Source organism: Muscardinus avellanarius (genome assembly GCF_963383645.1).
Source record: "Muscardinus avellanarius genome assembly, chromosome: 15".
Taxonomy (NCBI): Eukaryota; Metazoa; Chordata; class Mammalia; order Rodentia; family Gliridae; genus Muscardinus; species Muscardinus avellanarius.
This window is the reverse complement of record NC_137801.1, coordinates 84,740,364-84,763,321: the sequence shown is the minus strand read 5'-3', so window position 1 is coordinate 84,763,321 and position 22,958 is coordinate 84,740,364. Positions and strand designations below refer to the sequence as shown.

The 22,958-nt window shown below is 50.1% G+C and overlaps 1 protein-coding gene across 2 annotated transcripts in view; it reads right to left on the bottom strand.

Annotated features, from left to right (window-relative positions):
• The window catches only part of TBC1D8 (TBC1 domain family member 8), a gene marked incomplete at both ends in the record, with an annotated part of 113,862 nt that overhangs the window by 61,956 nt on the left and 28,948 nt on the right, over positions 1 to 22,958 (bottom strand). The window contains one exon of one of the 2 annotated variants that reach the window (XM_080711514.1): positions 73 to 228. In XM_080711514.1, coding sequence (XP_080567640.1) covers positions 73 to 228 — 156 coding nt within the window. The remainder of the gene's footprint in view (positions 1 to 72; positions 229 to 22,958) is intronic. The other variant, XM_080711515.1, reaches the window with a different exon arrangement.

Genomic DNA, 22,958 nt, shown 5'->3' with positions numbered 1-22,958 from the left:
TCGCCAACATGCAGGCAGCTCAGCATGCTCAGACCGGCAGGTCGAGAAGGTTCCGGCCGGAATGGGACTCACCGGTAGCTATGGCCCAGTACACGTCTGGTCCGGGCAGTAACTCACCACATGCGATGGGAGAATAGACCTGGGAGCCGGGGACCTGCAGCAGAATCCGGAATGGAGCGACCCGCGCATTGGAATCCAGCACCGCGTCGAGGGCGCCGACCAGGCGACCTGCACGGGAAGAGGAAAGCGCTGTGAGCCGGGTGCCTGCAGGCTGGGCGGCGTGCTCACCGGAGAGCCCCGGGCCAGCTCCCGGACTCGCCTGCGCCCAGCTCCAGGGCCGAGGGCTCGGGGGGGCCTCGCACCTGCTTCCCCAGCTCCCGGTAGATTTGCTGAATCCTCAAGCAAGAGCCCTGGACCAGCCTCCCAACCCAGCACAACCCGGCAAGTCGGAGCTGCCCACTGGGGTCCAGACGGGCCCACCTGAACCTCAGCCCTAGCGCCGTCAAGCCACGGGGCCTTCGGCAAGCGGTTAACCTCTGTGCCCTGGGCCCTACCAGGTATACTACCACTCAGGGAAATTGTGAAATTAAGTTACCATATCATCGGAAGTGAGTAGGCTGTTGCCTGGTCCCTAAGTATTGTATAAGGGCAAGCATGGCGGCGCACGCCTATGACCTCAGTAAATTGGGAGAACGAGAAGGGAGGATCGCAGGTTTGAGGACAGACTCAGCCTAGAGAGACCCTCTTCCCAAATAAAGTAAAATCGGCCTGAGGGTGTAGCTCAAAAGGTAGACTTAAGACTGCCTCTGGGCTCAATCCCCAGTACCACCCCCCAAGAAAAAACAAAAACATGTAAGAGTGTTGCCAATTGGTATATTTGGCACTGGGGATAGAACCCAGGGACACTACCCCCAAGCTACATCCCAGCCCTTTTTATATATTTTATTTTGAAACAGGGGCCAGCTAAGTTGCCGAGGCTGGCCTCAAACCTACAATCCTCCTGTCTCCGCCTCCAGGTACTGGGATTATAGGTGTGCACCACCATGCCTGGCTAGTATTATTTTATCATCACGATCCACATGTGAACATGGAAGAACAATTCCCGCCTACCCCAGAAATGTACTCAGAGAAGAAAGCAAAGCCCTTGGCAGAGCTCAGGACACTCAGCAGGCGGAGGACTGGCCTGTGGGGGCGGCTCCTTGGTTCAGTGGGACCAACACCTCCTGCCCTGATCTGTCACCTGCAATCAACACAGCGAGACCAAACCCCTCTCCTGTATACTCCTTTACCGACGGGTCCCAAAAGGGGCAGGAGCTGCCCAGATACATACATTGTAACGTTGACAACCTCAAAGGCAGAGCTGCTCCTTAGGGAGTGCATTACTGACTTAACGCCCTTAGGTATTGACCGCGTTCTGTGCAAACAAGAATACGCTCCTGGATAACAATGTTAAGATTGGCAAATCCAGAAACTTAACCCTGACGCATTCTGGCCAGCCAGCCCTCCCATCCTATTTACGTGTTGCCTTATGTCTCAATACAGAGGCTCCTGGACTCCAGACAGGGCTACAGCGTGATAACCAATACTGAAAATGTCGTGACTAGAAGCACTGGAGACCCGCATCCGAGCCCAGCAGCGCAGGCTCGCAGTACCGTGTCCCCCATGTCCCCTGGAGGTCAAAGCGCCGGCCGAGACCTGCGGGCGCTACTGCTACCAGCACCAAAGAGCTTAAGCCTCCTACCCAGGAAAATGTCCAAATCCAAAGTCCAGCTCCTACGGTATACAAAGCACTCAAGCAACACTGCAGAGTCAGAAAATCAGTCTGACCGTCAGAGGTTGGGCACTGCCTATTTGTTTATTTATTTATTGTGGTACTGGGGGTGGAACCCAGAGGCTTTCTACCTCCGGGCTATACTCCCAGACCCATTTTATATTTTATTTGGAAACAGGGTCTCACTAAGTTGCTGAGAGCCTCACTAAGTAGCCGAGGCTGGCTTCAAACCTGTGTGATCCTCCTGTCTCAGCCTCCCAGCGCGGGGATTAGAAGCGTGCGCCACCACGCCCAGCTGAGCACTGCCTTTTTAAAAATTCTTTTTTCGGCCGGGTGTGGTGGCGCACGCTTGTAATCCCTGTGCTGGGAGGCTGAGACAGGAGGATCGCGCAGGTTCGAAGCCAGCCGTGCTGGCGTAAGAGACCCTGTTTCAAAAATATAAAATAGGTCTCGGAGTGTAGCCCGGAGGAAGAAGGGCTTCCAGGAACCCCAGTACCACCAAAAATAAAAATAAAAATAAAAAATAAAAATTCTTTTTTCTGGTGCCAAGATTGAACACAGGGATATCTTACGTCCACGCAGTCCGCAGGGCGTTCAACCCCTGGGAGGAAGGGGAGAATAAAAAAGCCACAGGGGGACTTCCAGCTTCAACTCCAACCAGCAAAGAGCTTAGAAGCCTCCCTCCCACCCAAGTAGGGGCTGAGTAGACGGAAAATCAGGGACTTTTCTGGGATGCTGAGGGTTGAGGTCCAAGGTCAAACCACAAGCCCAAATCAAAAGGGGCCTAGAGAAATAAGTCACAGCCAGGGTCTGCGTCCCTGGTGCTGAAGCCTTGCAATGAGGGAACACAGTGTTTGGACACGCTGCTGGGGGCCAAGTGTGGACCAGGATAAGTGAAACTCCTGATGGCAGAAGCCTTAGGAGAACCTAATGTTAAGTTGGGTCCTGCACTCATGTGACTTTGTGTCACATGACCTCTGCAGGGCAAGGGAGGGGCTGAAACCCCCGCGAGAATTGGGCATTCCCGCAAGTAAACCCTCATCTCGCGAGATGCATGCCTTGAAAAGGAGAGCCCGCGTCCTCAAGCTTCGGACAGGCGCGCGGGCCCCACGGTGCCTCGCCCTGATCCCCGGGAGAGCCGTGCCATTAAAACTTTACATGCCATGTGTACCGGACCTCTCTCGTGTTTTTCACACTCCGCCGTATGCACATTATTTTTATTTTACTCGCATTTAATTTTTTATTTTACTTATCATTTGGTGCCGAACCGGGAGAACTCTTGGGTCCCTCCCCATTTTTTTCCTTTTTTTTTTTTTTTTCTGTTTTCTCTTTTTCTTTTTACTCTCTTTTTGAGCCCCGGACTCTCCGACCCGCCAGCAGCTCGACTGTGAGGTCCCACACCAGCGCTCCGCTTGCAGGCGTTGCTCCCGCCACTGCCGCCACTGCTGCCCCATGCCTGCCTGGACCTTAAGCCATCTTTCCGGCCCTGTGCTCTCCGGGAGAGCCGGCGGCCTTCTTCCCGCCCCGGGCTCTGCTGAGAGCTCGCGGCCATCTTTTCGGCCCTGAGCTCTGCTGAGAGCCGGTGGCCATCTTTTCCCGCCCATGTGCTCTCTTCTGGAGCACCGGAGGCCATCTTCCACTGCCACCGCGGCCGCAGCCACCACCGCCGGGGCGTGTAGGCTCCGCCGGCCGCCAGGCTGCCAGTTCCACCCTCCCGGAGCCAGGCTCCTTGGGTGATGCTGGCACCTGTTCTACTTGCTGACCTCCTGCACGGGCCAGGACCTCTGCCTGCCACTTGGACCTCCTAAAACCGCCGTTCCCGCCTGCCCACGCTGCCCGCCGCTGGAATGGGACCGCGCCGCCCGCGGACTGTGCCACACTGCGCGCCTATGTCTTCTCCACGCCTGGCGTTGCTTAGACCCGCCTGCCGGGGCCGCCTGCCTCCTCCATCTAGGCGGCCGCCACTCTGCTAAACAGCCCCCAGCCCGCCAAGTCCAGCCCGCGCTCCAGCTGGTTCCTCCACTCGGACTCGCGCCCTGGCGCCCTTCACCCTGTGCCTGCCCACCCCTGCTGCCTGGGCCTGGCCATTCCGGTAAGCAGCCACATGGGATTACTGCGGGGGGGGGGGGGTCGCCAGCTTTGGCCCGCCATCTTGCACACGTGTAATCACTGGGGGGCCGCCATCTTGGCCCCACCATCTTTAACCCCTCCCACCTCATGGCCTCACTGGAGGCCTCGCCATCCTTAACCCCTCCCACCTCATGGCCTCACTGGAGGCCTCGCCATCCTTAACCCCTCCCACCTCATGGCCTCACTGGAGGCCTCGCCATCTTTAACCCCTCCCACCTCATGGCCTCACTGGAGGCTTCACAATCTTTAATCCCTCCCACTTTCCACTCCTAACCAATCCTAGGAGTCGGCGGCCATCTTTCCGGCCCGAGCCAGGCAGCTTGGCACTTGCTCTGCCTGCCAACCGCCTGCGCGGGCCAGGACCTCTGCCTGCCGCTTGGACCTCCTAAAGCACCGTTCCAGCTTGGTTCTCCGGTCACCGCCGGGACCTCTGGCCGGTTTGCCCCACCCGCCCCGAGCCAGGCTCACTGGCGGTGCTCCTCGGGGCCCAGCCTCAGCGTCTGGCGCGTGCCTGGAAGCCATTTTGTCTCCACGCCGCGGGCCCGGCAAGCCACGCCGCCTGCGCGCCCCCACTGATCCCGCCAGCCGCCAGTGCCGTCCACACCAGCCACCGGCATCCGCGTGCCCTGGCTCCACCGCGCCCCCAGCAGCTTCTCAGCGCTTCTGTCACAGCCAGCGCTGGCCGACATCACTATACTCCGGTAAACTGCCTCCTTCCCTTGGTTAGCGGGTTCCGGACTTGGGTCTTCCGGTCCACTGGGACCTTAAAATCCAAGCGCTTGGTGACCCATTGTCCCATGGTCCACTGGGACCACGCTGCGGATGACCAGGTCATCCTCCGGTTTTGAGAAGGAATGAAGACGTTCTTCCCTATCTCTTAACCTCTGTTTCCGAACCATTGAGCAGGGAAATCGGGGACGCCCATTTCCTGTTCTTCGTTTCCGCCCGCGAACCAATTATGGGGAGTCGAACCTTTATACTAGCAGATGCCCTGAGCGCCTGTCTGCCTTGATACGAGTTGGGAAATAGGTTGCGGTGGCCCAGGAACAGTTAGAAACTTTTCTAAGTGGTCTGGTATCCCTCCAAATGCTCTCCCCCATCAGCTTCAATTTATTTTTCCGCCAGCTGCCATTTTGTGATGGCTCATAGTCGCTGCCTGGTGATGTCACAGTCGCCATCTTGGCCCACGCCAGACTGCAATTTCGCTGGGCGGCCCGCGTGGGCGCGCCCTAGGTGCTGTGGGAAACGCCGGGGCTGGGGCTACACCCTCTGCCCATGGGGAGTCTGCGTTGCCATTCTTGCCGGACACCAGCCCCGGGACGCGCTCTTTGTGAGTATAGGTCCGTCGCAGCTGACAGAACCTTAACATGGCATCTAAGTTTTAATTCCAGAGAGAAACAGGCGGAAATGGAGCGTACACTCCGACTTTGCCAAAAAGCAGATCCCTGGTAGCTGCCCTTCAGCTGGCGGTGGCGGCTCAGCCCTCTGGAGCGCCACCTAGGTGTGGAGGACTGCAACAACAACTACCTCCAGGAGCCTGCCTCAAGTGGGGCGAAGCCACGCCCACCAATCAGACGTGTGGCCAGGAGGGCCACTGGAACAGTGCCCTTGGAAAAGGCCCTTGCCTGTTCAAGCCTCCTCAAGCGCACATCACTAAGCTGTCCAGGGTAACCTCCAATTCGCACTGCAGCTATGTACCCACCTGCACCCCCTTCTGGGAGACTGGACTCCCGACTCCTCCCGGCCTGGGGCCCCTGACGACGCCCCTTGACAGCAGGAAGAAGCTAGAGGGTCCAATCGTCATCCATTATCCCTACCATCAAAAGGCCGGAATGTTAAGTTGGGTCCTGCACTCATGTGACTTTGTGTCACATGACCTCTGCAGGGCAAGGGAGGGGCTGAAACCCCCGCGAGAATTGGGCATTCCCGCAAGTAAACCCTCATCTCGCGAGATGCATACCTTGAAAAGGAGAGCCCGCGTCCTCAAGCTTCGGACAGGCGCGCGGGCCCCACGGTGCCTCGCCCTGATCCCCAGGAGAGCCGTGCCATTAAAACTTTACATGCCATGTGTACCGGACCTCTCTCGTGTTTTTCACACTCCGCCGTATGCACATTATTTTTATTTTACTCGCATTTAATTTTTTATTTTACTTATCACCCAACACAGGCACAGGTTCACACACCAGGAGCCCCCAGGTCCCCACTGTGACGAGCCAGAGGAGAACCTCTAGGGCACAAAGGAAGACTGTGTTGTGCATAGCCTCAGAGCGTTCTCCATAACAGGCCTACCTACTCTTTCAAGGAGAAGCCACCCACCAGAGCTGGGCATGGTGGCGCACCCTTGTAATCCCAGTACTTGGGAGGCTGAGACAGGAGGATCACAAGTTTGTGGCAAGCCTCAGCTACTTAGTGAGGCCGTTTCAAAAATCAAGAAAAAAAAAATAGGGCAGGGGTGTGGCTTGGAGGTAGAATGCTCCTGGGGTTCCATCCCCAGCACCCCGGTACCACAAAAGTAAATAAAGGAGAAGCCACCAGCCAGGCATGGAGCACACCCATAATCCCAGGCCTTGGGATGCAGAGACAGGAGCTTCCACAATTTGGCAAGACCCTGCTTCCAAACAAAAAGATAAGACAGGGCCGGGTGTGCTGGCGCACGCTTGTCATCCCAGCATTTGGGAGGCTGAGGCAGGAGGATTGCAGTTCACAGCCAACCTCAGCTACTTAGTGAGGCCCTTTGCAACTCAGTGAGACCTTGTTTCAAAATAAATAAAAAATGGGTCTGGGAGTGTAGCTTGGAGGTAGAATGCCCCTGGATACCATGCCCAGTACCTAAAAAAAAAAAAAAAAAAAAAAAGGATAGGCCAGGTGTGGTGGTACACACCTAGAATTCCAGTACTTGGAGGCTGAGACCAGAATGCAGGTTCAAGGACAGCCTTAGTGGGTAGTGAGACTTTGAGCCTAGTGAGACTGTTTCAAAAATAACATAGGGCTTAGGGTAGACCTTGGAGGTGAAATGCTCCTGGGTTCAGTTCCCAGTACCACCAAAAAAATAAAAATAAAATAAAATAGGAGTAGGATATAGCTCAGAACACTCCTGGGGTTCAATCCCACCAAAGAAAGAGAGACTGTCAGGGCCTATCAGCTAGGGGACTAACCCTCCCCCTGATTTCTACACCCCTTCTGGCTTTTCTGTCTCCAAATGGGGGAAGTGGGAGAGGCTGGGAAGCACTTGTGAAGGTCACAAGGGCCCAGAGACACAGGGCCCCGATGGCTGAGCCTCCCTGCTATGATGAGCCCTTTCCCCACCTGAGTACCACACGAGGGCTTCAGTACAACGACAGTGGGTGACAGCTGACAGAGCCGCAAGCCACAGAGCATCTGAGAAGTTCAGGAAGCCCCGAGGCAAAGGGGGAAGCCCACACAGGACAGCCGAGCTGTGGGAAACCTCTGGCACCTACAGCTACGGCAAACTCCAAATAGCCCAGGCGCTAGCCAGAACACCACAAAGTTCACACTCACAGGCTATGTCCTCAGTTCTTACTTCCCATTATATCTTGATTTTAACAACAACAAAAATAAAATGCATGCCAGCAAACCCAAAACTGGTTACAAGCTGGGCGTGGGGGCGCACGCTTGTCATCCCAGCATTCCGGAGGCTGAGACCGGAGGATCGTGGTCCACAGACAGCCTCAGCTACTCAGTGAGGTCCTCTGCCACTCAGTGAGACCCTGTTTCCAAATAATCAGATAGGGCTGGGGGTGTAGCTCCGAGGTAGAAGGTCCCTGGGTGTGCTATCCCCAAGTAACACACGCACACGCCACAATCTGAAAAGAAAGCGTGCATCAGGATGAGACTTGAGTACGACAGATCCTGGCACTACAGAGGGGACACTTTTAGATTATCATCATCGACAGGTTAAGGATGTGGTATTCAGGAGCAGATCTTGTAAAAGCATGCAGAAGGAAACTAAGATTTTTTTTGAATGCTAGAAATAAAAGAAAAATGAAGATGGACTTCGATGGGCTTACTGGTCGTCTGAACATACAGGGAAAGAATCAGCGAGCTTCAAGATAGGTCAGCAGAGGCCGGGAGTGGTGGCACAGACTGTAATCCCAGCATTCCGGAGGCTGAGACAGGAGGATCGTGGTTGGCAGACAGACTCAGCTACTTAGTGAGGCCCTCCGCAACTCAGACCCCATTTCAAAATAAAGAATACGAGATGGGGGGTGTAGCTCGGAGGTAGAATGGCCCTGGGTTTCATCCCCAGACCTGCAAAAAAAAAAAAATATATATATATATGGAACACCAACACCTGTGCAATAATTCCAAAAGGTGTAAGTACCTGTAATTGGAAAGACAGAACAGAAAGCAACACTGGCCATAACAGTGGCCAAGACAGACGCCAAATCAGATCCAAGACGCACACAGATGTACGCTAAGCAGATAAGGGTAAAAAACAACCACTATGATTTACTACGTTCAAACTGCAAGAACGAAACACAAAGAAAATCCTGGAAGCCAGAGAGGGGAGAAAGAAAAAAAAAAAAAACACCACAGCTTAAGAAGAAGGTAATTACAGCTGACTGCCTGGGAAACACGCAAAGAAGTGGCGTCAAAGCGCCGAAAGAAGGCAAACACCGACCTAACAATCTATACCAGGTGGACCATCCTTCAGATATCAAAAGTAAAGATTTTCTTATACAAAAACTAAGGAAATCCATTTCCGACAGATCTAACCACCAAGAAAGCTTTCAGTGAGAAAGAGATAGTGGTCACCGACTCAGCTCTACATAAGCAGAAGTATGCTGAAGAAGAAATAAACGACAGTAAAATGTGGTTTTCCTTATCCCCAATTGATCTAAGAGAAATGTTTAAAGCAAGAATGGCCAACATGTATTGGATGGCCGCAGCAAGTGGGTAAGTGAAATGAGTTGAAAGCTCCGTCAGAGAAGGTGCGAGGGAAGACTTGGAAGCCCTGTTCTAAGATGCCTGCATTCTTATGACGCGGCACAGTTACTCCAAGGAGAAAACGGACTCATTTAACATTTATACTGCAAGTCACAGGGCAGCTACAAGGCTTTCAAAATACTACAATTAACAAGCTCACAGGGAAGCAAAACCACAATTAACACAAGATAAGGCAGAGAGCTTATGAGAGAAGACCAAAACAATGAGAACAGACAGGGTAGAGATGAACTACGTGAAAAATCACTCTACACGTGAATGGCCTAAATACAGCAACTAAAAGGCAATGACTGAAAGAGTGTAACTGCCCAACTGGACACTTACACCAACATACAGTTACCCAGCTATATGTTGTCTGCAAGAAACCCACGTAACAATCACACTGGTCTGAGGTAAAGGGGTGGGACTGAGGATGGGAGTCAGTGGCAGATGCTTGCCTAGCACGCAACAGTAATGGCGTATATGAAAATCAGCGTCCTTACGGACACAAACTACCAAAACTCAAAGAGGGGAAACTGGTCATTGGAACAGGCCTGTATCAGAGAAACTGAATCAGTAACAACTTGCCAGAAAATAAAAATACCAAGCCACAGTTTTACTGGTGAATGACACTAAACCTTAAGAAATTATTCTGATTCTCTATAATCTCTTCTAAACAGAGCAGAAAGAACACTTTCAGGGTGTCTGTGTGCATGTGTGTGTGCTACTGGGGATTGAACCCAGGGAAATTCAATTTCCAAGCTACATCTGCAACCGTATTTGTGTTGAAACAGGGTCTCGGTAGGTAAGTTGCTGAGGCTGGCCTCAAACCTGCAATCCTCCTGTATCGGCCTCCTGAGTACTGGGATTGCAAGCGTGCGCCACCATCCAGCTGAGTGAACACTTTCATATACGTGTATGGTGCTGGCAATTGAGCCCAGAACCTCATGCACCCCAGGCAAGTATTCTACCACTAAACTGCATTCCCGGTGGGGAACATTTTCTAATGTTATTCTTGTAGTAATGAACATTATTCTTGTAGTAATTAAGTTAAAATTACTGCCACATCAAAATCAGATTTGAAACTATAGATTATCTTCTATGCAAACTCTTCAAAAATATGCTACCAAACAGAGGCTGCATGCATAGTTCAGTGAGGGGAGTACTCTTTTAGCATGGGTGTAGCCTGGGTCCAATTCCTGACGTTGCAAAATAGAGAAATTATAAATTTAGCCAAAGAGCCGGGAATGGTAATCCCAGCACTTGGGAGGCTGAGACAGGAGAATCCAGGTTTGCGGTCAGGCACAGCTACCTAGTGAGGCCCTCTGCAACTTAGTGAAACCCTGTTTCAAAATAAAGAAGTAAATATAGGACCAGGGGTGTAGCTCAGAGGTAGAATGCCCCTGGTTCAACCCCCAGCACCACAAAAAATAAGCCGACAGAATCCACCAACATATAAAGCGAGTCATATGGCAAAATCAGGTGGGTCTTATTCCAGGTATGCAAAGATGGTCCAACATTCGAAAAATAACCAATACCTCACAACAAGCTGAGGCAGAAAAACCATGTGGTCCTGAAAGTTGATGCACAAAAAGCATTTGAACAGAACTCGAAGGCCCATTCATGACGAGAGAGAAAACCTTAGCAAACTCGCCACTAGGAACTCCTTTAGCTTGGTAAAGAACAGCTACCACAATATGGCCTTCTGCTGACATTATACGTGATGAGAAACTAAGCAGTTCCCACTAAGACCAGGAACAGGCGAGGAGAGCAGCTCGTGTCACTCCTGATTCAGACTGAAAGTCTTGGTTAATACACTGAGCTAGAAAGAGGAAACAGAAGGTATGCAGAGAGAGAAGAGGAAAAGGACTGCTCAAGGGTGACTCACTTGTCTTAATAAAAAAACCAAAGAATCAAAAACCTTAAGTATAGCAGAGCTGTCGGATACAAGGATAATATAACTTCTTTTCTGTACGCCATCAACAAACTGGAATTTGAAAAGTAAGATACCACTGACAATAGCAAAAAGCACTTTTGTTAGACGGACACCTATGAAAATATACATAGACTATATCTGTATAAATCTACAGAACTGATGAAAGGAATCACAGGAAGTCTAGTAAATGTATTACATACTCAAGAGTTGGGAATCAACACTTTTCTCTGTGGTACTGGGGATTGAAAACAGGGTCTTCTACCTCTGGTCTACATCTCTAGCCCATTTTTCTTGTTTTGAAAGAGTCCCAGCTGGGCAAGGTGGCGCACACCTATAATCCCAGTACTTGGGAGGCTAAGACAGGAGGATCACAGGTTTGAGCCAGCCTCAGTGACTTAATGAGACCCTGTTTCAAACTCAAAAATTGGCCTGGGGGTGTAGCTCAGAGGTAGAATATCCCTGGGTCCAACCCCCAATACCACACACACACACACACACAAAAAAAAAAAAAAAAAAAAAAAAAAAACCCACAGGGTCTTGCTAAGTTGTTGAGGCTGGCTTCGACCCTGCAATCCTCCCAACTCAGCCTCCCAGATTACAAGCAATGGGATTCCTGAGAGCAAGCATGGGCCGCCACACCCAGATTCTGAATATTAAAATGTCAATTCTTCCCAATTTGATCTATAGATTCAATGCAATCTCAAAAACCCTAGCTTAGTACTGATAGACAGGTAATCATGAAGACCTACAGACGGCGGCACAATACTACGGAAGTAAGTTGAAGGACCCACACTACGGGGGCTCAAGACTCACTACGAAGAGGCTCAGAACGACGTGGCACTGGCGGTGGAATAGATGCGCAAGTCAGCGGAGCCGAAACAGACGGACACAAATATAATCGACCCCTCGTAAAGGAGCAGGCACGCTCCAGACAAGGCTGAGAACAGGGAATCGTTCAGGAAATGGTGCTGAGCAATTAGACATCCACATGCCAAAGAACCTAGACACAGCTCTTTCATGAAAATTAACTCCAAACGGATCCTAGATATAAGTATAAAAACCACAAAACGTCTGGAAGACACTGATGACCTGGAGCACAGAGCTAGCTTTTTAGAGACAGCATAAAGAAAGAAGTATGACCCACTGGGAGGCTGAGACAGGACGAGGATTCCAGTTTGGGGCCAGCGTCAGCCATTTGAGAGGCCCTCTGCAACTTGGTGAGACACCATTTCAAAATAAAGAATAGAATAGGTCTGGGGGTATAGCTCAGAATGTCCCTGGGTTCTATCCCCAATACCACACACACAAAAAAAAAAATATGATCCAGCTGGGTATGGTGGTGCACGCTTGTAATTCTAGTAGTTGGGCGGCGGAGACAAAAGGATTACAAGTTCAAAGCCAGCCTCAGCTATTCACTGAGGTCATCTGAAACTTAGTGAGACTATTTTTTATTTTTATTTTTTTTGCGGGTATGGGGATGGAACCCAGAGGCATTTGACCTCCGAGCTACACCCCCTGCCCAATTTATTATTCTTTATTTTGAAACAGGGTCTGAGTTGCAGAGGGCCTAAGTAGCTGAGGCTGTCCGCGAACCGCGATCCTCCAGTCTCAGCCTCCCAAATGCTGGGATTACAAGTGTGCGCCACCACGCCCAGCAGTGAGACTGTTAAAAAAAAAAAAAAAGTGGCCTGGCGTGGTGGTGCATGCTTGTAATCCCCACGCTTGGGAGGCGGGAACAGGAGGATCGTGCAGGTTCGAAGCCAGCCGCACTGGCTTAAGAGACCCTGTTTCCAAATTTTAAAAAAGTATAAAAATAGGTCTGGGAGTGTAACCTGGAGGTAGAAGGGTTTCCAGGAACCACAGTACCACCAAAAAAAAAAAAAGTAAAATAGGGCTGGAGGTGTCACTTGGAGAAAATCTACAAAACCGATGAATCACAGAAAGTCTAATAAATGAATTACATACTCAAGAGTTGGGAATCAACACTTTTTTCCTGTGGTACTGGGGATTGAAACAGGGCTACATTCCTAGTGCGCACACACACACACACACAAAATAAAAAATAAAAACAGGACTTGGGGTATAGCTCAGAGGTAGAACTCCCCAGAGTTCAATCCTGAGTACCACAAAATAAATAAAAATAAAATAATCATGATCCAAAGCTCGGAGTGGTGATGTGCACCTATAATCCCGGTACTTGGAAGGCTAGACAGGAGTGGTGATGTGCCTCAGGAAGTAGTGAGACTTACCCTGGCAAATCCCAATTCAAAAATAAAGAATGAATGAATAGGCCTAGGGGTGCAGCTCAGAGGTAAATGCTCTTGGTCTCAATCTCCATACCTTTTCCCCAGAATAAAAGCATGATTCCTAAGAAAAGTGTTAGATCTCATCAACATTAAGAACGTTGGCTCAGGCACACGCTTATACTCCCAGCACCTGGCAGGCTGAGACAGGAGGAGCCCGGGTTCACAGTCAGCCTCACCTACTTAGTGAGGCCCTTCACAAAGCTTCTTAGTCAAGTACTGTTTCAAAATTAAGAATTAGAGCCGGGCGTGGTGGCGCACGCTTGTAATCCCCGCGCTTGGGAGGATCGAGCAGGTTCAAAGCCAGCCTCAGCTACTTAGTGAGGCTCTCAGCAACTTAGTGAGAACCTGTTTCCAAATAAAGTATAAAATAGGTCTGGCCGGGCGTGGTGGCGCACGCTTGTAATCCCCGTGCTTGGGAGGCAGAGACAGGAGGATCGCGCAGGTTCGAAGCCAGCCTCAGCTACTTAGTGAGGCTCTCAGCAACTTAGTGAGAACCTGTTTCCAAATAAAGTATAAAATAGGTCTGGCCGGGCGTGGTGGCGCACGCTTGTAATCCCCGTGCTTGGGAGGCAGAGACAGGAGGATCGCGCAGGTTTGAGGCCAGCCCCAAGCACTGGCTTAGGAGAACCTGTTTCCAAATAAAAATGTAAAAATAGGTCTGGGAGTGTATCCCGGAGGTAGAAGGGTTTTCAGGAACCCCAGTACCACCAAAAAAAAAAAAATAATAATAATAGGTCTGGGAGTATAGGGCTGGGCATGTAGCTCTGAGGTAGAATAACCCTAGGTTCAATCCCTAGTACCACACAGAAAATAAAACACAAAAGAAAAATAAAACACCTTTGGTTCTGAAATCATTGAGAACAAAAAAGGCACTGACTGAAACTATTTGCAAGACATTTGCCACAGAACCAGTATCCAAAACAAAGAAGTGTTAAAGTTCAATTCAAAAAGTTTAGAACCGGGCGTGGTGGCGCACACTTTTAATCCCCGTACTTGGGAGGCCGAGACAGGAGGATCGCGCAGGTTCGAAGCCAGCCTCAGCTACTTAGTGAGGCTCTCAGCAACTTAGTGAGACCCTGTTTCCAAATAAAGTATAAAATAGGTCTGGGAGTATATTGTAGCCCAAAAATATAAGGCCCCTGGGTTCAGCCCCTAGCACCACACACACACACACACAATTTTTTATTTTTTCACACACAAAAATGTAAAATGGGCAAATGATCCAGACACACACCTCACCACAGAAGATACACTGATGGCACATTTATGTAACTTCACTACTTGGGAGGTGGAGACTAGAGATTCATAGGTTCACGACCAGCCTCAGCAACTTAGCAAAACCCTGATTCAAGATTTAAAAAAAATGAAATAGGGTTGGGGATGTATCTCAGAAGTAGAACACTGGTGGGTTTCAACTTAGTGCCAAAAAAAAAAAAAAAAATAGCTGGATGTTGAACGGACATGAAAAGTTGTTCAACATTTGCCACCAGAGATTTGCTAAGAAACTATTGTAAAAACAGTTGGCTGAGGTCCCAAACCTGACAACACTAACTGCTGGTGAGGACGCGGAACAAGAAGTCATTTACTGTTGATGATAGTACAAGACGGTACAGCCAATTCACAACTAGGGGGTTTCTTACAAAACCCAACAGTCTTACACCACCCCTAACCCCACTCCTGGGTATTTGCCCAATTGATATGAAAACTCAGGGCTGCAGAAGAACCTGCACGTGAGTATCTGTGGCAGCACTGCTCATAATCCAAGGTCAGAAGCAACCAAGATGCCCTGTGAGAGGTGAGTGATAGCCAACTCTGGCACGTCCACTCAATGGAATGTTATTCGGTGATTAAAAAATGATGGTGAAAAGACGGGAAATACATATTGCAAAGTGGAGGGAAAAGTCCTACTGCAAATGTTACAAAACACATGATTTCCAGTTATCCTAAAAAAAAAAAAGAAATGAAAAACTCCAACAAAGGTTAGCCGGGCGTGGTGGCGCACGCTTGTCATCCCCGCGCTTGGGAGGCGGAGACAGGAGGATCGCACGGGTTCGAAGCCAGCCTCAGCTACTTAGTGGGGCTCTCAGCAACTTAGTGAGACCCTGTTTCCAAATAAAGTATAAAATAGGTCTGGGAGTATAGCCCGGAGGTAGAAAGATTCTGGGTTCCACCCCCAGTACCACCAAAAAAAAAAAAAAAAAAAGGATGCCATAGGATCCATAGATTTAGTGCACCTAACTGTCCACCCACCTCACAGAGGGGCAGGGTGTTGACTTCAGTAACCTGGAAATACTGCAGGAGTCAAAGAAACATAGTATTCCGTGGGATAGAGGTTAACATCCTGCTATTGCTACACACGTAAACCAGAAATATGCAATTAAGATAAAGGACAGCAGAGAGGGAGGCTGGCAGGGTGTTTCTGGAGGCTGGGTCCCTGGGGGTGCAGGGATTGTACACGCTCCCTCATGATCGCTCTCCTTCCGGCCTCCATGATATGAGGAGTTCAGCCATGTGCCCTCCCTATCTGCTTCCTGCCGCCATGCCCCAGATCCACGGTCCCCGGTTTCACATGGGCTGAGCCCAAAACAATAAAAAAAAAATCTTTCCTCCAAGTTACGTGGTCAGTGTAACTGTAAGAACGCCAATGGATACACCTCATAGATCATCACAGTTTATGCGACATTTCAGTTACCACAGACCCATATACTCCAGTGGTGCCATGAGATTATGGAGCTAGAAGATTCCTATTACCTAGCCAACGCTCAGCTGAAGCGGGATCGAGAGAAAAGGTACCTGCAGGAGAAAAGACTCGAGTAAATTCAGCAGTGACAGGTTCGGCAAAAGCTTTGGCAGGCCTCAACAGGCTCTCGGTTTGGAAACAAGGACCCCAACACTGAAAGCTCGAGACAGAGGAACGTTCACGGTGCATCCTTCTGCGCGCACATCTGCGATGCAAGGAAGAAAGAAACAAGCACGCCACCACACGCGCACTTCTGAGTGTCGCTGCCTCCTCCAGGAGAGCCGAGGCTCGTCCTTAGGGAGGGACCCTAGAGCAGGGGGGACTGTGGGTGAGGGCACGGCTGTGTATGTTGCTGCCCTGAACAAGAAACAGAGGTGGAAGACAGCGATAGCGGTAATCCTGACCCTGGGGAGGCCTAGGTGGCGTGTGTCTGAAGCCTTAGTTTAACAGAAGTTTAAAAAGTAAACAGAGGGGTGTGTGTGTGTGTGTGTGTGTGTTCTCACGACGGATGCCACATCCATCCTGAGAAAATCTTCACTCGAATCCCTATCGAGGGGTACTCTAGGAAATACATGACCTGTAACCTTTGCTAACACAAGATGTCCGTAGAAGAGACTGGGTGTGGGGGATTTAAAACATTTTGTTCCTCTCGAATTTTTTGCCACCACGTCCAGCTATATACTGTCAAGGTCATTAAGAACAGTGAAGGTGCGAGAAACTGGCACTGCCAAAATGACAACTAAATGCCCTGTGTGTCATCCTGAATGGGATCCTAGAAGAAGACGAAAAAAAAAGAAAACAAGAAAAGTCAAAATAAATGACCTCCAGTTCTGAAGATCAGAAGTAGTGTGCCGTGGATCGCCCCGAGCTGAGATTCAAGTGCTGCAGGTGCGTTCACTTTCGGAAGCGCCGGGCACAAATCCTTTTGCCGCCTTTTCCAGCACCTGCAGCCACCCGCCTTGCTTAGCTCTTCCTGCCTCCGAGGCCAGCAGCAGCAAGCCACGCTCCTCCCGCGCTGGCCTCTCGACTCGGTCTTGCGATCACACGGGGCTGCCTGCACAGAGCAGGAGGCGGCCCAGTGTTCAGGTCAGGTGACCTGCAGGCTTACCTCCCTCTCCTTGACCACAGCACCCAGCACAGAGGTTGGGCCATTCCACCGTCCACTGTGACTGCGTCCCTGAGAACAGAGGACGCGCTAACACGAGATGTCAGTAGAAGAGATCGGGTGCGGGGGATTTAAAAACTTTTTGTACCTCTCACAAATTTTTTGCCACCATGCCCGGCTATCTACTTATTTAAAAAGCCTCGAAGTGATTAGAAGATAGGGAAAGTCAGCAAAGAAATGTACATATCTGCTGGGCATGGTGGCCCATGCGTGTCATCCCAGCACTTGGGAGGCTGAGACAGGAGGATCGCGGTGCGTGGACAGCCTCAGCTACTGAGTGAGGCTCTTTGCAACTCAGTGAGACCCTGTTTCAAATTAAAGAATAAAAAATAGAGCTGGGGGTGTAGCTTGGAAGTAAAATGCCCCTGGGTTCCATCCCCAGTACCACACACACAAAAAAAAAGAACCTGTTTCAAAATCAAAATTAAAAAATAGGGCCGGGGGTGTAGCTCCGAGGTAAAATATCCCCTACACACATCTATATACATAAAATAAAGCAAATACATGGCCAGGTATTCAGGTACTAACGTATGGCTCCTATAGAGGACACGGAACCTAAACCTTTCATAAGATGATGGTAACTCACCCATCTTTTAGGCCATATTGGCTAGGCTAATTAAAAACAACTTGAAGACACTGGCGCCCTGCACACCGCGGCCATCCCTAGTACCCGTGGGCACTTTTTTCTGGATGGTGTGATGCGCAGAGGTTCGGAGCTCCGAGCAAGGGTGCTGGGTGTTCCCACTCCTGCTCGTGTTCTCTGCCCTGGGTGCCAGCAGGTTAAAGACGGGACAGGGGTTATTTTTAGAAAAAAACCTGTCATCCACAGACATACACTTCCTGCTCTGTGCAGCCGGACTCTTCCCTCCACAAGCCTGAACGGCCAGCTCTGCAGCATCTCCAGGGAGAGCCCTCCAGGGCGCAGGGCAGCTCGCGCATTCCGATCTCCCCTCCCAGCGCTCCATATGGCCCGTCTGGCGCGGCAGGAAAACCCTCCTGGCGTCCCAGCAAGCACAACACTCCTATTTTTAGGCTCTTAGAATAACAACGCTGGCCGAGATAGATGTCGAGTGACAAGTTTTATAATTAGAGCCCAAATAGGGGCTTACTAATCATTTGCTTCTAAGAGACAGGGCTGCGATCCTTCTATCCTGGCTGCGACTGACTGTGGGTGGTACCCGGCTTGACAGCCATCAATGTGAGATGAACCGGGATGCTCAGAGAATCCTGCCTGTGGCCTCAGAGCTCTTATAACCTCAATGCGGTGCCTTTTACTGACCACAGCAATGGTGGCAAAGTTCTCTGCTCTTCAGAGACAGCACTACAACATAGCAAAAAAATAATAATTTTTTTGTAGTACTAGGGATGGTACCCAGGGGCATTCTACGTCCGAGCTACACCCCCAGCCCTATTTTTATTCTTTATTTTGAAACAAGGTCTCACTAAGTTGCAGAGGGCCTCACTAAGTAGCTGAGGCTGGCTGCAAACCACGATCCTCCTGTCTCAGCCTCCTGAATGCTGGGATTACAAGCATGGGCCACGGGCCCGGCTAGCAAAACCATTTTAAAAATGGCAACATTAAGCCGGGTATGGTGGCACCCACCTATAATCCCAGTTTGAGAGGCTGAGACAGGAAGATGGTAGGTTCAAAGACAGTCTCAGCAAGTAGTGGGACTCAACCTGATAAGACCCTGTTTTAAAATAAAAATTAAAACACAGGGCTGGGAGTTATAGCTCAGAGGCAGAATGCCCCTGGGTTCAATCCCCCGTGCCCCCACACACACATAAGGTAACATTTAATTCATCACACAAAAAGCACTTTAATGAAGGTCAGAAAAACAAGTGTTTGGGGGGGGTTTATTTTGGGGGTTGCTTTGTGCCCCTGCACTGAAGAAGGCAGGTCTTGGCATCACCATGGTAGAACTGTAATCCCTGCTACTCAGGAGGCTGAGGCAGGATTGTAACGACTTTGAAGCTAGCCTGGGCAACTTAGCGAGACCCTGCCTCAAAAACAAAATATTAAGAACAAAAAGCTCAGTAGAACATTATCCCTCGATTCAATCCGTAGTACAAGAGAAAGGAGAGAAAGAAAGGGGGGGGGGGCAGAAAAACAGGAAGTGAGAGATAGAAAAGTCTTCCTTAAGCACTTTGGGCTGGGACACAAGGTGAGCAGCCCCAGGATACAGAATTCAGCTGGAGTAGAGGGTTCCTCACTGTTGTACACCAGCTGTCAACACGCATAGCACACTAAGCCAGGCGTGGTGCACGCTTGGAATCCAAGGATTTGGGAGGCTGAGACAAGAGGATTGCAGTTCGCGGACAACCTCAGCTACTTAGTGAGGACCTTTGCAACTCAGTGAGAGACTGTTTCAGCCGGGCGTGGTGGCTTGCGCTTGTCATCCCAGCATTTGGGATGCTGAGACAGGAGGATCGTGGTTCGCGGCCAGCCTCAGCTACTTAGTGAGGCCCTCTGCAACTCAGTGAGACCTGGTTTCCAACTAAAGAATAGAAAGTAGAGCGGGGACTGTAGCTCGGAGGTCGAATGCCCTGGGTTCCATCCCCAGACCCCCCCAAAAAAAATTTAAAATAAGACAGGGTTACGAGTATAGCTCAGACGTACAATACCCCTGGAAGTTCAATCCCTAAGCACCATCAAAAAGAAAAAATCCCAAAAATCTAATGGTCAGATTCTTGCAGTTGGGCTCCAGAAGCAAATATCTTTATCAAATTGAGCATAAACACGCTCCAAAGTCCACGCTGCCCAAGCTGACGCTTTCCTCTAGGTGCCGTGTAAGTAACCCCTGCAGCGGCCGAGCCGTCTGCTTTGTCTCCATAGCCAGGGGGTCTCCCGCACCGGCCACCTAACGGGGTGATAGATCGCTGACACGGGGCCTGCAAGCACCTGGCAGGAACACGTCAGGACGGCCACTCCAGACGTGGCGCCCGCCCCGTCCCGCGACACGGCTGTGGAGGAGGGATGCGGTCGCCAACCTCAGCTGGCCCGAGGGTCTCTTCCGGCATCAAGGTCACTGATATCAAAACAGGCCATAGGCATAGTGAGGGAAAAAGACTCGAGGAGCTTGGCTGTAAGATCCCATTCAGTCTTCAAACGAAACAGCAGCCAACAGAGCCATCGGGACAGAGATCGTACCTGCTCCCCTTCCACCGCAGGTCCAGGACGACCCCGGGCTGTCCTGGCTCTTCCCTGGATCCGGCTCCTCCCAAAGGCCAGAAAGGAGACGGCTGTTCCAGGTACTAGCGACTCAGGGTCCTGACCGTTCTGCCTCCTGGGCTAACTTGCAACTCGCACAGGCCCTCTCCAGATACCTCGCTGCCTCTTCTCAAGCCCCAACTTCCATCCTCTAGCGACCAGAAACCCCTAATCAACAAAGACTAGAATCATCCTCTAATCCATGAACCTCTGACAAAAGAAAAAGATATCAAGACCCCCATGAGGCTATCGAATATAATGAAGCAAGCAGTATTCTCGCCAGTTTGTGCTACTCTAAGGAAGCCGAGTCGACTTGGTGAAACTATTTTTGCAGTGCTAGGGATGGAAGTCAGGTGCATTCTACCTCTGTAGCTCTACCCCCAGCCCTAATTTTTTTTTTTTTTTTTTTTTTGGTGGGTCTGGGGATGGAACCCAGGGGCGTTCGACCTCCGAGCTACACCTCCCGCCCTATTTTTTTTATTCTTTATTTTCAAACTGGGTCTCACTGAGTTGCAGAGGGCCTCACTAAGTAGCTGAGGCTGTCCATGAACCCCGATCCTCCGGTCTCAGCCTCCCAAATGCTGGGATTACAAAAGCGTGCACCACCACGCCCGGCTTATTCTTTTATTTTAAAAGAGGGTCTCCCCTAAGTTGGGGAAGGCCTCATTAAGTAGCTGAGGCTGACCGCGAACCTGCAATCCTCCTGTCTCAGCCTCCCAAGTCCTGGGATTACGAGTGTGCTCCACCATGCCCGGCTGCTGACCTGTTTGATTCCCCCGTTGAGACAGTACCTGCCTTGGGTCAAGTTAACAACCCAGGGCACTCTACCCGACTTTTGCTTGCAAATGAATAACTTATCACTCTGAAGTCTTCTTTTAACCAGGCCAACAGGTTTTACCCGTTACCTCCCACCCATGCAAAGAGAAGCAGTTAAAAGGAATATATCTCAGTGCATGCCTGTAATCAAAGACTAGTACTTGGAAGGCTGAGACAGAGGAATCACAGGTTCAAGGCCATCCTCAGTAACTTAGTGAGGGCCTGTTTTGAAACAAAGTAATATTGGGCTGGGGGTGTGGCTCAGAAGTTAAGCACTCCTGGGCTCAAGCCTCAGTACCACTAATAAGCCAGGCATGGTGGCACATGCTTGGAAATCCCAGTACTTGGAAGCCTGAGACAAAATCACAGGTTCATGGCCAGCCTCAGCTACTTTAACACGGTCCTCAGCAACTCAGACTGTTTAAAAATAAATGTAAGCCGGGCGTGGTGGCACACGCTCCTAATCCCTGAGCTTGGGAGGTGGAGACAGGAGGATCCCGCTGGTTCGGAGCCAGCCTCTCTGGCTTAAGAGACCCTGTTTAAAAAAAAAAAAAAAAAAAAAAAAAAAAAAAAAAAATATATATATATATATATATATATATATATATATATATATATAATAGGTCTGGGAGTATAGCCCAGAGGTAGAAGGGCTTCCAGGAACCCCAGTGCCACCAAAAAATAAATAAATAAATTTTAAAAATTAAGAATCGGACTGGGGCTGGGCGTGGTGGTACACACTTGTAATCCCAGCATTTGCGAGGCTGAGACAGAGACTGTGGTTCACGGCCAGCCTCAGCTACTTAAGTGAGGCCTTTGCAACTCAGTGAGACCTTGTTTCAAAATAAAGAATAAAAAATAGGGCTGGAGGTGTCACTCGGAGGTAGAATGCCCCTGGGTTCCATCCCCAGTACCGTGCGTGTTCGCGCGCGCGCGCGTGCGCGCGCGCACACACACACACACACACACACACACACACACACACACACACACACACACACACCTGGAAGTATAGCTCAGAGGTAGGAACATCCCTGGGTTCAATTCCCAGTACCACAAGTATATATAAATATGTGTATTTATATGTAATTATTATCTTTCCACTAAGAAACCTTTCCTAAGAAAATAAAGTTGGGTTTCAATGTGTCCCTTAAAAGGGATTCTTTTCCTCCATTATTAAGTTAATCCATTTTGCCGGGCGTGGTGGCGCACGCTTGTAATCCCTGCGCTTGGGAGGCAGAGACAGGAGGATCGCGCAGGTTCGAAGCCAGCCGCGCGAGCTGGCTTAGGGGACCCTGTTTCCAAATAAAAATGTAAAAATAGGTCTGGGAGCGTAGCCCGGAGATAGAGGGCTTCCAGGAACCCCAGTACCACCAAAAAGAGAGAGAGAGAGAGAGAGAGAGAGAGAGAGAGAGAGAGAGAGAGAGAGAGAGAGAGAGAAAGAGAAAGACCCTGTTGCCAAATTTTAAAACAAAAAGTATAAAAATAGGTCTGGGAGCCGGGCGTGGTGGTGCACGCTTGTAATCCCAGCATTCGGGAGGTTGAGACTGGAGGATCGCGGTTCGTGGACAGCGTCAGCTACTTAGCGAGGCCCTCTGCAACTCAGTGAGACCCGGTTTCAAAATAAAGAATAAAAAAAATAGGGTGGGGGGATGTAGCTCAGAGGTCGAATACCCCTGGGTTCTACCGCCAGACCCGGAAAAAAAAAAATAGGTCTGGGAGTGTAGCCCAGAGGTAGAAGGGTTTCCAAGAACCCCAGTACCACCAAAAATAAAATAAAATATATTAATAATAATTATTATTATTTAATCCATTTTATTGTAGAAATTCTAGAAAATATATAAAAGCACAAGAAAAAGTTAAGCTTGTTTTACACCTTGCCACGTAGCAATAAGCACTTGGTGTGTGTGCCTCCGGCCTCATTTCTAACCAGCCACAC